The 14,441-nt window shown below is 42.7% G+C and overlaps 1 protein-coding gene across 1 annotated transcript in view; it reads left to right on the top strand.

Moving 5' to 3' along the window:
• The first annotated feature begins 6,055 nt into the window (after positions 1–6,055).
• The window catches only part of RPE65 (RPE65, retinoid isomerohydrolase), a 16,775-nt gene continuing 8,389 nt past the window's right edge, over positions 6,056–14,441 (top strand). Inside the window, exons 1-6 of the mRNA XM_006037631.3 lie at positions 6,056–6,097; positions 7,632–7,714; positions 9,396–9,546; positions 10,853–10,960; positions 11,058–11,199; positions 14,220–14,367. Coding sequence (XP_006037693.1) covers positions 6,087–6,097; positions 7,632–7,714; positions 9,396–9,546; positions 10,853–10,960; positions 11,058–11,199; positions 14,220–14,367 — 643 coding nt within the window. The 5' untranslated portion in view covers positions 6,056–6,086. The remainder of the gene's footprint in view (positions 6,098–7,631; positions 7,715–9,395; positions 9,547–10,852; positions 10,961–11,057; positions 11,200–14,219; positions 14,368–14,441) is intronic.

The following is a 14,441-nucleotide window of genomic DNA, read 5'->3' as shown; positions in this document are numbered from 1 at the left end:
CTGATTTCCCCCGAGCATGATCTCCTCTGCAGGCCCCCCACAGATATGCTCCTTGATGATCCTCTCCAAGAGCTTCCCAAGCACCGAGGTGGGGCTTACAGGCCTATAGTTACTTGGGTCCTCCTTCCTCCCCTTCTTAAAAATAGGGACCATATTAGCCAGTTTCCAATCCCCCGGCACCTGGCCAGATGACCACGAATGCTCATACAGCCGGGCCAAAGGCTCCACGATGACCCCTGCCAGCTCCCTCAACACCCTTGGGTGGAGGGCATCTGGACCTGCAGATTTAAAAATGTCTAGCCCTTCCAGAAGATCCCTAACTACATCTGCACTGACTAAAGGCTTAATAGAGCTATCCTCAAGATTGTCCCTACCTCTGGTAGGTGGGATATCCTGGTCCCTGTTCAGGAAAACAGAGGCAAAGAAACTGTTAAAAATATCAGCTCTCTCATCTGGCGTGGCCACCAGATTACCATTTGTGTCTTGCAGGGACCCTACATTGCCTGGTGCCCTCTTCTTGCTCCCAATGTACTTGAAAAAGGACTTTTTGTTGTCCTTAATCCTGGTGTCAAAATTGGTAACTCATTTACAGCGAGTTGCACTAGGTATTAAAAAAACTATTTTTGTTTTGTCTTTTTCATTTCAGTTATGCTTTTTGATAAATTCTTAGACTGCATGTTGGCTTCCTCTTGTCTTACTGTAGGAGAACATGGGAGAAGCATTTTTAACACTAGGACAATACACAGAAAAAGGTGTTTTGCAACTATACGTATAGCTTCTATTTCATGCTTTGCTGCCACTACTTCTTTGGATCCTGATTTAGCAATGCACTTAAGCACTCCAAGCCCCAAATAAGGCATGTTCTACTGCTTGGGCAAGATCCCTTATGATAAAATGGTTTATCCCGGGATAAATGCAACCTTTGTGGGACAAATTCTCTTCCAGTTTAATTTACCCAGAAGGTGGCTGAATATTGGTACTTGTGTTTTCATTTAACATATTTCTGAGGAATAAGTTGTTGAAGTCTAATATACTGAGACCATGCCCATGCTCTCTTCAATATATCATATATATCATGTGTTGCATACAACACACACCTTTTCCACAAAATCAGCCCCCCCTCAAATTAGGGTTAATTGGGGAAGCTGATTTTTCTGACCAGGATAGAAGTATTCCTGCTCCATGGTGCAGCAGCTGTTTCACTATCATCAGGCAACTGATGGAGTCAATTGCTAATTACTCTTCAACCTAATGATCCTCTCTCCTTTTAAATGATGTTGTTCTACTAATCAAGCCATCCTTTCTTAGGGTGACTTTTTTCTGTCTGCTAGCTGTTCCTCTCTTCCTATTTTAGCTTTAATTAAGCAGGAAAAGGAGGGTGAGTCACCTGAAGACTAGCCTCTGCCCCTGCTCTATGAAATCATAAATCGGCGAGGAGGGACAGGACATTTCTTCATTCTGCCTTTCAAAAAAAAAGTGCATATATTCCAATTCATGTTGTATATGAGAAAACGTGGGGGTGGGGGCTGTAGGGTTTGGGTTTTTTGTTTTGTATTTTGTTTTGTTTTTTGGGGTGGGGGGGAGAGGAGGCTTGTAATACAGAAGTTGCAAATACCTCTTCCCTTCTGCATCTATGATTGTGTCTCCCTGCCACAGAGAACCAAGGGGACCTAAATTTATTCACTTTCAGATCACTAGATACTTTACTGGGTTTTCAAAGCAAAGTGAATATTTTTGTTTTTGTTTGGCATTTTTAAGTCACCATCTGTAATGGGCAGGGATCCGGGTTTTCTGTTTCCCATGGAAACAGAGAAAACCATGGACTTCCCCTTTTTATCAGAACAAGTGCAGATTTCTCCTTTTAGCAGAGAAATCTGCGGAATCCCTGCTTTTGCAAAGAGCTCTGCAAGCTGGCTGAGCTCCAGCCTGCAAGAGCTGTTTGCAAACAGGGCAGGAAACCCCCAGCCTTGTCTGGAGGGGGAGGGAGGGAGGGAGGAAGGGCAAGGCTTGAGGCTCTGTCAGCCATGGCTGGCTCAGCTCAGCTTCGCTCCACTCTATAGAGCCTGAGGTAAGTGGGGTTTGTAGGGGGCTGGGGGCAAGTGAGGAGCACCAGCAGGGCTGGGGGAGGCATTGGGGGGAAGTGTGAAGGGCACCAGCGGGACTGGGGGAGGCTTTTAATTTTAATAACAGATTGGGGGATTTATCAGAGAATTTGCAATTTTTTTGTCAAAGAATGTATTTTTTATCAGAGAAAACCAGGATCCCTGGTAATGGGGCATAAATAGTTCTTGGAGAAAGAGTTATAACATTTTCAGTAGTTTAAAGTGATCTTATTCCTTTATTTAGTGTAGCAGTTGATTTTCTAATAACTATATTATATATGGCAACATGTAATGTGCACTCTAGTCTTTTTATGGTAGTAGGATGTGGGAGTTGGCTTTTCTTTTTTAATAGACAGCAGGATAAACAATTTTTCTGAGTAAACTTTCTCATACTGAATGCTTTTTTTTTTTTTTAACATCTTAGTAGCATGGATACGTGACATCTGCCATCTGGAGTCAACTCATGTTGAACATTTGCAAACCAAAGTTACCTAATGTTACTTGCTTGTAATTATTCCCATTCTGTTCAGCTCTGTGTAAATACTTGCTTAGCTGGTGCACGTAAATAACTTACTAGGAGAGAGACTCCTTTCTTGGGATTTAGCTTCTGGAGAGCTGCCCTAAATAGTAAGAGTTCCTGAGGCATGTTACTTAATTTTTTATTCAGTGTTTTGAGAGAAACTAGAAAAAAAATCTAAAATAAATTATGATGCTTTAAAGTGTTAACCATCATATTTTTAAAGGGAGACATGTATAGATACTAACATGAAGAAAGAATGCAAATCAAAGAACCTTTTGGAGTTACTAGTGTTTTTTTATTCATTTTTAAAAGTCTGCTTCTATCTTGATGAATAGCCCTGTTAAATTCCAAGTTGCAAAATTTAAATCCTTCTAGAAGACCCATTTATAAGTTGTGAATTCACTCAGTTTTGTGTAATCTACCAAAGTTGCGTGTAGTACAATAATAGAGGTCTCTGTTCTCTAAATGTCACTGTGGTTCTGTTCTGAAAACTAACTTTACAAAAATTGTATCATAGGGTTCCCTGTTTATCATCTCACAGTGACTCAGCATCAAATCTACTCATTTTAAAAGTGAAAAGCTGTTTTTGACATCTATTTCTGCAAAGTCTAAATGGGATAGGAAATCAAATTATTACTGATTTAGGCATAAACAGCAGCAGAGCTTCTACAGTAGGGAGCAATATTAACAGTTATAACGGTGTATGAGCCCACCCCGCTAATATTAAATCATTTGTAAATCTGGAGACATGATGAAGTGGATTGAAGAAAGAATTGGGGTAATAATCCTTGAATTCCAATCTCTTGTCTAGCATAGATCTATCAAATGTTCTTCTACAGTGAATTGCACCTATTTAACTAAATGTCCTTTTAAAGAAAAATAAGGGGGATTTTTTGTTGGGGGGGTGGGGCGGGGAGGTCAGGGGTCTGATGTCTTTCCTTGGACTAACTGTATGGTTAGAAGAAAGGGTGGGCAGGCTTTTTGGTACAGACTGCCCTTCAGATCTGCATAAATGTCCATATCTTCCATCTTTATAGTAAGATTGTTGTAGCTGTAATAGTCTGGGAAATGTACAAAAGGAAATATTTTGAAGTTTCCATCTTAAAGTAATACAGAAAGTTCTGAGTCTGCACAACTTTTAAAGCTAATTTCTACTTCCAGATGCATCTGCTTTACCATTGCAAAACATTCCATTTTATTTGACTTGTCCTGTTAAGAGGTTTGTGTCTGAATGTATTGTTACAATGCTTCTTCACACTGATGATTAAGATAATTTGAATAATTACAGGGCTGTCCTCAACCAACAGGAACACTAGTGACTGCATGAGCAGACCTAACCCCAAGCTCAATACCTCTTCAATCTGTAGTAAGGACCAAGAGAAATGTGCTCTTTGCCTTAGGAACAGTTGAACAGAAGGCAAGTCTCTGCCTGATGTCTCTGTTTAGCAGTACAACCCACAGAGAGCCAATTAAGGTTTCATTTCCCTTCTCTCATTGTTAGTGTAACAGTTTAAGACTCAGCCGAGATTTGGGACATTGCCCAGGGTAAGGCTGACCTTACTGTAAGTGGTTACAAAATGTCATCGCCTTTCACGTTAGGCTTCCAAAAAGAGACCTGGAATTCCTCCTAATCTGATTAATCCCTGAAATAACTTCTTGCTGCAGCTTCACTTTCATAAAGTGTTTGGTAATTCAGGGAGAGAGAGGATTTGTTAAAGTGCCAAATGGGACTGAATGTACCCGATCCCTTCTGATCTCAGAAGCTTAAGTCCTGGGCCTGGCTAGGTCTTGAACAGGAGACCACCTGGGAATTGCGGGTTCCAGGGGAAGGCCTCAACCTTTTTTTTTTTTTTTGGTTTTCATAGGGGTAATTTGACCTCAGGCAAGGGGGGATGTCTTTTAGAGGTCCCTTCCAGCCCTACTTCTCTCTGATTTCTATGATTTCCACTCCTGCCAAAAGTCACGTTCTATTTAGTCTTCATGTCAAAGGCTGATACACCATGGGTATTTGAGTACCATGTTTACTTAGCTGTCATATGCACCCTTTCTTTCCCCAAAATTAGTCCTCCAAATGTGAGATGTGTCTCATGTGGAGAAGCTGATTCCTGCACCACAGTGGAAGCATAGGGACACAGTAATGGCTGCCAGGGGCTGTACTTCTCTCCAGCCAGCAAGAAGCAGAGCTAGGGGCCAGTTAAGTGACAGAGCTAGTCTTTCCCAGCCACTGCTGAATTGACAGCTTTGACTTAAAATGTTCATGAACCAACTAAAAAAAAATTCAATTTGGGTCAATACAAAGTTCATTTTTACAATTTTGAAATGCTTCCATTTTTTACCATTTTTAATGTTGGGCGCTGCTTAATCTTCTAAATGAAAAGCTGTTTTAATCAGGACAAAAATGCTTTCCTATTATAAAAGTCATTAGGAGATATTTTGACAACTTCAAAACTTAAGAAAAATTGAGTAAAAAGAATTATTTCAATTAGACTCAATCTCTTGAACAGAAATCAGCAATTTCTGGCAAAACATGTTTCACGTAAAAATTCTAACCTAGCTCTAATGAGCTTTATAGCAAATGGTGCAGGCCCACGAATCTAAAGGTGGATGCAGAGGCTAGGGAATTTAAGTCTTTCAGGGTATCCGGGGGGTGGGTAATAGGTAAGGAGTTGACAACAGGTAGATACAGGGTTTTTTTTCCTACTAACCTACTTCTCCTGGCTGGGTCCCAGAATGAGATGGAGAGTGGGAAGCAGATCAGTGGCACAGTGACTGATCCATTAATGTTAGTAACAGTTAACACTTTTTAATCCTAGATATTTTTAAAGGTTTCACAAAAAATGATTTAACATTATCCTCCTTTAATAGGTAGGGTAACAGACACAGAGAAGGTGAGGTCACGCATCTGCCCAAAAGCAAACCTGGAAAGTGAATCCAAAGTCTCCTCTTTGTCTCCTGGGTCCACAATGACTCCCTTGGAGAAAGAGAGAGATTGATGAGAGAGTGAGACTTCTTTCTCCCCCTGTATACACTGTAAATGGGACAAGTGGAGAATATTTTCTTACAGGACAGATTCAGTAGTTTTATTCGCAGGGGTCAGCCCTAGTGAGGTGGAGATGAAGGGCAGGGTTGTGATGCCAAGCTGCAGGCACGTTACAGAGTGTGTGACTTGATTGCATTCTCTTTCCTTCTTTCTTTGTAATCCAGTCCTGTTTGGGAAGGATTTAAGTCCCCTGGAAAACATTCAAAGAGCCTTGTTATGTGAACAGCAAGGCAAAACCTAATAAAGTACCAGGGGGATTTCAGTGGTGAAAGCAACTTCTGTTTTTCATACCAAGCTGATTGGTTGGTATGTTTGCCTGAAGCTTCAATAGGACTTAACATTCATATAAATAGCCAGTTCATAGCTCTGACTTCTACACTCTGCAGTTGTTTCTGGAAAGCTCAAATCCTTGATCAGGAAGAAAATGTACAGCCAGTAAGTATCTCAACAGGCTCTTCTCTGAGCTACAGGCAGATATTTGTTGTTGTTAATGGATTAAATGTATTTCACTAACATGTTGAAGCCCAGGTGAAGACTGGGGCTCGATTGTGTAGCATTGTGTGATTCCTATATGCTGAAACTTCTGCAATGGGTGTCTATTCCTGAGACTATAACAAGTTGCTATGCCCATTAGGGGAGTTGAGAACATAAGAAACGGTCCCTCCTCGGCAAGCTTACACTCTACTCGCTGGACAAGTCAGCTTAGCACGTGGGGAGAGGGAGAGGGGAGCCCTCAAGCAGAGTGAACAACACAGTGGGCTGCAAGCATGGAGTTACTGCCACAACTGGATGCCAGTTACTTTTCAATGTTTGCCATGGAGTTTTGCTGGCAGGGAAGTAAAGCTAAGCAGGCAAAGAAAAGGAGGGGAGGGAGGCGCTACTGGGGATAGAGGAAGGGGAAAGGAGAGCACTGAGGGTAGATTGGGTGAGGCTGACATAAAGAGAGTTTTCAAAATGAAAACTTTTTAATGTGATTGTCACCTGCCTGAGGGTTTTCTGCTCTTGTTGTTCCTCTTTGCTCTTGGCTGGGTCCCTGCACACTCCTCCCAGACATTTCTCTTCCCTGTACTCGCATGGCTGAGAGTTTGGGAGCCTGGGGCTGGGCTGGGATGGGGACTGCTGCCCATCTCTGGTTCTGAGTGCTGGCACAGGGGTGACACTCCCTGGCTGTCAGCCCTTCCCAACAACACAAAGCTGAGGATACTAAGGGGCCTTGATGCAGCAGCTTAATCATCTCAAGAAAAGAAATCTGTTGCAGGAGTTGCAGTGTATGGGACTGGTACAAGAACCTGCTCTCCAAGGCTTAGTGTAGCATCCACTTAGCCAATAGCAGGCACTGAACAATGTGTCTCCAGACCTGAAAGCTCAAGTCCCTGTGGGTGGTGTTAAAGAACCAGGCCCTGTAGCATCCTCCCTGGATCACTACAGAGTAATAGTGTAATGATGGGTGGGTGACCAGGGCACCAGCCTTGGGCACTGTCTTAGGGGGCATATCAGAATGGAGCAAAGGTGGTGCTTCACCCTCCCCTTCCCCATCACCACCACCCTGTACCTCCCCTGCAGTGAGAAGGGCAAAGAAGCAGCAGTGCATGATGCAGGAGCCTCAGTTGATGGTTTGCTGCTGCTAGGAGAGATGTCACCCTTTTTTGCTCTTGGAAACCAGTAGCTTTTTGATCACTTGATATGCAAGTGATTGCATCTAGCCCACAAAGCCAGTATGTCAAATTGGACAGGCAGCCTGCCTTTAGTCCTTGTACTACCCAGATCTTCAGGTTACTTCTCAGCTCCAATTCTTCAACCTACAGTTTTTCTGAAGCCTGTTGCTTCCCTCCAACTAGTTTTGCAGTTTTGTCAAGAGTAGCTTATGAATCACGAACCATCTTATCTAGAAACTATGTCCTATTACTCTTCTGTGTCTCCAGAGCAGTTGGCTGGGCTCACTTTAGCCTCTCAAAATTTTTCTTTTCAGAGTTGAGCACCCAGCTGGTGGATATGAAAAGCTCTTTGAGACTGTGGAGGAATTATCTTCACCTGTCGCATGTCATGTCACAGGTTTGAGCGGTTCCACTGTTTTCCATCCACACTTCCTCTGAACACAGGGACAGTCCAGGCTGGTCACCAGATCAGAGTTGTGCAATGAGATAAATGGGTTAAATGTACCTCTGGGACTGTAAATATTTGTCCAGGCATCTTGGGGTAGCGGATGCTGGTCTACAATTTTAATTGAGGCCCTTTGTGCTACTGGAAAAGCCTCAGATCAGTTTAATACATTATCTTGTGCTGCCATCCTTTCAAATATTTTAATCAGGCTCTCATTGCCAATAAGGACAGCACTATTTTTCAAGAGATGCAATAGTGTTAGTTCAATGGGTGGCTCTTTCGTTTGAGTCAGTGCTGGCCCAGAACGCTGTTAGAGAGGACTCCTGCTGGTGATGCCATCTTTCAGAGACATAAAATCAAAGTCATCACCTCTTGTAGGTCACATATGACCAGTGACATTTTAATAAGAGCAAGGATGTTAATCAGGATGGTAAATGCTTGCTTAAAAAGTAATTTTCTTTCTAAAATTTTGCATTTGGGCTGCAAATTTCTCTGCAACGTTATTTGTTAATTGATATTCTTTACCTCCTGAAGCATAGTGTTGTAGTATAGTAGTCTTAAAAGGTTGTTGTTGTACCAAACCCTGTGCCCCAGAAACTGGCACAAGGAGCTGGTCAGGGAAGTTCCCATTTATATATAGGGGATGCTGGGGATTAGGGTCACAAGCCAATAGGCTAAGGAAAGGGTGACAGACGCAACTAAATATGCATTAACATACACTTAGGATCTGGGTAACAGGAAGTAAATAGTGACACCATGGTGAAATCGCCCAAGAGCAGGTAACTGGTAGAAAACACTAAAACTTGAGAACTTTAAGCCCTCCCACAACTCCGGAGGGCTCCAGACCAGTCTCTGGTGCCATAAAATGCTTAATTGACATCTGCCTGTGCTCCACGCCTGAGCCCTGCTGCTGCAGCTTGCAGTCCTAGCTCCCCTACTTCTTCCTACTCTCTGGCCATATGCCTCCCTCTCTCAGCTGTGGTGACCCACACTCCAACACTGTTCCTCCCACTTCATCTGTCTCCTGCCACCTTCTGGGAGTTGTAGTGCACGTTGCAGTTCCTTCCTCCAGTCCCCTGGAGATTTCTGGGATTTCCCGTTCAACCTACAGTGCCTTCTTCTAGTCCTCTGGAGGCATCTGGGCATTGTAGTTCATGTTACAACATTACAGTATATAATATTGTTTTATACTACAAAGATGTCTGTTTAAGTGGTGGATTAAGTAATCTCTTGGTTGAGTTTGTTCATCAGACTGGATACATTTATAAGGTGATTTGGGATAACATATAGATCATCTTGTTAAGAATTCAAAAGCATAGCCTATTCTTCTCCTACTTACTAAGATCATTTTGTCTTTATAGATAGAAGAGGTAGAGAGAGACTAGAGTTTAGTGGACAAAATAACATTTTCAGGATTAAAAACAAAATCTGCCCCTTGGCATGGAAACAGTCTGCTGATTTCATAATTCTGTTTTGGATCTAGTCTGGATATTATGTCTATAGATTAAGGAAAAACCCCAGCTTCAATCTGGATGATTAGCTTTTCCTAAGCATCAAACAAGAAAAACAATGAATCCTGTTTTCCCTCGAAATTATCACTGAAACACTACCTCCTTGATTGCCTTTCCCACAGGTAGGGTTCCCACCTGGCTCAAAGGAAGCCTACTGAGATGTGGACCTGGTTTATTTGAAGTTGGTTCGGAACCATTTTATCATTTGTTTGATGGCCAAGCACTACTTCATAAGTTTGACTTTACAGAGGGGGATGTCACATACTATCGGAGGTGAGTGCAACATATTTCAAAGCAAATGTAATGAATTAAAATACAAAACGTAGAAGCCAGATTCTGCTTTCTGATAGTGACAGGGCTTGTGTTCACTTCCAGCCGATTACCTGATGGAAAGATCTCTGTGCTGGGTTATAGTGCATCTTATGGCAACAGTGATAACATATTCATAGTTAGCATTAACCTAACACTTTCCCTGTGAAAACTACAAAACTCCTTGCATGTTGCAAATGGGTAGGTTTAGAGATGAGAGAATGGAGGCAGAAAGAGGTTAGGGGATTAACTCAAAGCTGGATAGTGAGACAGTGCTCATTAGGACTACAGCCCAGAACTCCTGATTCTCTCAGCCCCATCTTTTAATGGCAAGAAAAGGCTGCCTTCCTTAATTTAATTAAAATACCTCATGGAAATGTTGCAGCATTCTATAGCAACCATCAAAAGACTACAGCTTTATCACACTGCTAACTGTGTTTTAACTCTTTACTCCCCAGTACCTCAAAACTTGCTTCCTCTCTCTGCCATTGGCATTCCCTAGTGACTGCTTCAACTTGGTGTAGAGCCAGCTCATGCTTGATATCAAAGGGATAAATATTTTATTAGAGTCAAAACTGATCAGTCTCTGTTATTTCACCTGTGGCATCCCACTGAAACCTTTTTTAACTCACTGACTAAATTTTCCGTGGAAAGTGTTTCTTGGTCAGAAAACTAAAAAAATGTGTGGTGGGGGGGGTGGGGGGTTGGTTTTGATCATGCACAAAAACTCAGCTGAAAATCAAAACCTACTTCATAAAGAATTTTTTGATGTTGGGATTTAAAGGTGGTTGTTTTTTCTTTTTATTAAAAGATTTTTGCATGACAGGAGCAAGGGCAGCAGAATATTTTCTGACTACCTCCAAATAAAGACAGCAAGAAGGTACTAGCTAGTGCCATTCCCTACTGTGCAAAATACCACAGGGTGGTGAAGAGAATTAAGTCCTTATTCAGCTATAAGTATAACTGAAGTGAAGCTGTAAGCCTGGCTCAGATTTTCCTGGACATCACCTTCCCAGATGTTTCCAACATCTCAGCATATGAAGAAACACAGTTTTGAGAGCTGTTGTAGGCAGTCCAGATGCAACATTACCCTCTTGTTAGCAGACACAGATCTTTATAGAACTCAGCTTTTTTAAATTCATGTTGTGTTTTACTGTAAGAGTTGTAATGACCAGATATAATGTATAATGTATGTAATTTATATCAACTTTATTTGGCCACTTTTGTGATTGTATTGATTGAATCCCTTCTCTTTCTTGCCTTTCTCTAGGTTTGTTCGGAGCGATTCTTATGTAAGAGCAATGACTGAGAAAAGAATTGTGATAACAGAGTTTGGCACCTGTGCTTACCCTGATCCATGCAAGAATATATTTTCCAGGTGACTGAAAGTGAGAGTGTGACATGTTTTTGGTTATACATGTTTAAAGTACTACCAAAAGAAAATTACTGACTTGTTGTTGCCTTGATTTGTTTAGGTTTTTTTCATACTTTAGAGGTGTGGAGGTCACTGATAATGCTTTAGTTAACATTTACCCTGTGGGAGAAGATTACTATGCCTGCACAGAAACCAACTTCATAACCAAGATTAACCCCAAGACTTTGGAGACCATGAAGAAGGTAGGTGCTTTAATCTCAGGATCATAGGAAAGTAGGGTTGGAAAGGACCTCACAAGGTCACCTTTTGGGGGAATGTGGAGAAATTAAATATCAAATGAAGATTCGTGTTACACAGGGGCGGGCAATTATTTTGGGCGGAGGGCCGCTTATTGAGTTTTGGCAAGTCATCGAGGGCCGCATGATAGGCAGCCCAGGGCAGATAAATATTAATTTTCTAAGTTTTTTAGGGGCCCTACGGGCCGGATAGAATGGTCTGGTGGGTCGCATCTGGCCCCTGGGCTGCATTTTGCCCACCCCTGACGTTACAGCATGTACAGATAGGCAAGATATGTTACCTGGCACAGACCATTTTAGTAGAAATATCAACATGTTTGATTATCTGTTAATGCTTCTGAGATGTCATTGAAAAAAATGAAAAAAGCCCCTATGAAGTATGCTGCTTATATCAATCACAAGAGCTTTGTTTTAAACAGGACTTTTTTCCCATGTAAAAGAGTTCTGTGCCTCACTTGAAATCAAAAGATGTGATTAAAATCACAGAAAACTCAAAATCTTCCAGGAAAAAAATATTATAAAAAGAATTTTTTCCCCCACTTGTTTCAAAATTTTTCCAAAAAAATTTTCAGACCTGCTTTTATCATCATCATCCTTTTGGAGACAGGGACCTGAGGCACACAATGATTAAGGCTGGGGACTTGAAAAGAGCATCAGGGAGTAAGATGCCCCAAACCTAATGGAAGTTGATGGGAGTTGGGTGCCCAGCTTCCTTAGGCTTGTTTAAAAACCCCACCTTAAGTAGTTTCTCCGCACAGGAAATAAGGTGTGGATCTCCCAGTTCAGTGCCCTATTGTCCTGTGCTACTATTTAGATGCTTATTCTAACTTGTAGATATATTAACATAAGCCTTTTTATCAGTAGTGTCTGAATGCGGCCAGGCACTTGGAGCAAAGCAGAAGTGGTTGCTACCACGATAGCTAACATGCAGCTGCTGGCACCAGTCGCTTTTTTTCAAACCCCTCCAAGTCAGCACCCAGGGCAGTTGCCTCATTGCCTCCACCCCTAGTTACACCATTTCCTTTTACAGTGTCATGTTAAAGCCGTTCACTAAGCTTCCATATTGCTTTGTTGGTTACATAAGGCTCTCGTGATCTAGCAAAACATTGTATGGCTTTTAGCTTCACTGGTCATTTAAAAAATTATTTAGTAAGGGTTTTTTTCCATTCAGATCGGATCATGTCTGTTGTATACATCTTGTATTTTTTTTGTTTCCAAGAATGCTCCAGGAAGCTTTTGACACTTCTACTTTCCTACTTTTTTAAAGAAAAGCTAATACTGTGGAATCGTGTGTTGTACAAATGATGTTGTGAAGTTACATGCTAAGCCTGCACCAGTTTGAATAACTGCCCCAACACAATGTATATATCGTGGCAGGGATGCTCAACCTGTGGCCCATGGAGCCATGGCATCTGGCCTGTGGGGCTCCCCACGGGTTGGGAAATTTGGTGGCAGCGGAGCAGTGGCAATTTTATAACACCACTGTCCTCTACTTTCAAATTCCCAAGACCCGTGTGGTGGGTCAGGCCACATCATTTCCCTTTGCACAGCCAGATCAAGGCCAGGCCACGCTCCCTTCCCTCGCGTGGCTGGGTTGGGGCCTGGCCACAGGGACTTCTCCCCTGGGCCACACTGCCTTCCCCTGCATGGCCAGATGGGGACTGAGCCACATCCCCTTCCCCTGCACAGCTGGTTCAGAGTTGGTCCGTGCTCCCTCCCCTCGCATGGCTGGATTGGGGCTGGCCTTTGCCTCCTATTCGGGGCTGGGCCAAGCTCCCTTCCCCTGCATGGCTGGATTGGAGTTGGACTGCCTCCTGATCCCTTCTGCATGGCTGGATGGGACCGCACCTGCCCTGGGTGCTGAATTGGGACCAGATACTGGATCTGGCCTGCGGATGGACTGGGCACTACCCATCCTTGCCCATTGGTCAAAAAGTTCAAGCAGCACTGAATAAAACTAATCAAGCTTTTCTGGATTGTTTTCCCAGGCTTTTATTCCGATACAATTAATAGTAACCAGCCCTTACCCCAAAGTCATGCTGTAGGACCTGGTTTGACTAGCATGGCAATGCTATGGGATTACCTCCTAGCTTTGGCTTTCAGTGCGAGCCAGCAATCGCTATGCAGCTGTGGGCTAACAGGGCAGACTGCTGTCATCGGACGTCCACCTGTGCTGCTGCTTTCTGGTCCCCTGACAGCTGTACTAATCGAGTGTGCTGTCAGTTTTCACTCAACCGGGCTCCTGTAATGGCTCTCAAGAGGACAGTACTCTTGTGCAACTTCCAGCAGATCTGAGCATCTGAGTTGATGTAGACTTAGCCGCCTTCCTAGAAGAAAGCACCAGAGTTGAAGCAGAGGAGCTGCTTTAACCTGAATGTTACGGTTAATGCCCTGACGCCCTACACCTGTGTGGAAGCCTCATCCCTCCCTATTTTCACTCGGGGCAGTCCCCGCTCCATCACAACTCCCACTAAAACACCTTGTAGCAGCCCACGAGCACATTTCAGCAAGGTGCTAATCATACTGCTGTGTCAGGGCTGAAGAACTGAATCCAGCCTGGGGCTTACTCGGAGTTGGAGGCCTCAGGAAAGATGCTGACACCAGGCAGACAGCTGCAGAAACACAGAACTGCCTTGGACATGGCAGCGGTTTCAAAGGTTTGCCATAAGACATGCTCACTTTTTTTTCAAGTGCTTCCCCTGGACCCTGTAGTCTCGAACATAAACAGATGAAAAATTCAGGCAAATCCTGCAGGATCAAGTCACTGCTGTTGTTTCTCAATTCAAATATTTGCAGGTGATGTACTGATGAGCAAGGGATAAAACTATTCTTTACATTATTCTTTGCATAAAACAAGATAATGTTTACAAGCCAAATATTTCAACAAGTTTACTGTGGTAAATTACTACCTCCTGCAAACAAACCTCATGATGCTCCAAGTTTCATCTCTCTCTCTCTTTCTTCAGGTGGATCTCTGTAAATATGTTTCAATCAACGGATTAACTGCTCATCCCCATATTGAAAAGGATGGCACAGTTTACAACATTGGAAATTGCTTTGGAAAAAATTTTTCAATTGCCTATAATATTGTACGGATGCCTCCACTGCAAGCAGGTTAGTTTATGTAGTATTTAAAAGCAATATGTAAGCACTTCAGAATATCATGCGAAGAAATCTAGTTAGCTGCT

The sequence above is a fragment of the Alligator sinensis genome, unplaced genomic scaffold, assembly GCF_000455745.1.
Source record: "Alligator sinensis unplaced genomic scaffold, ASM45574v1 scaffold739_1, whole genome shotgun sequence".
Taxonomy (NCBI): Eukaryota; Metazoa; Chordata; order Crocodylia; family Alligatoridae; genus Alligator; species Alligator sinensis.
This window is presented reverse-complemented; position numbering and strand designations above follow the sequence as displayed.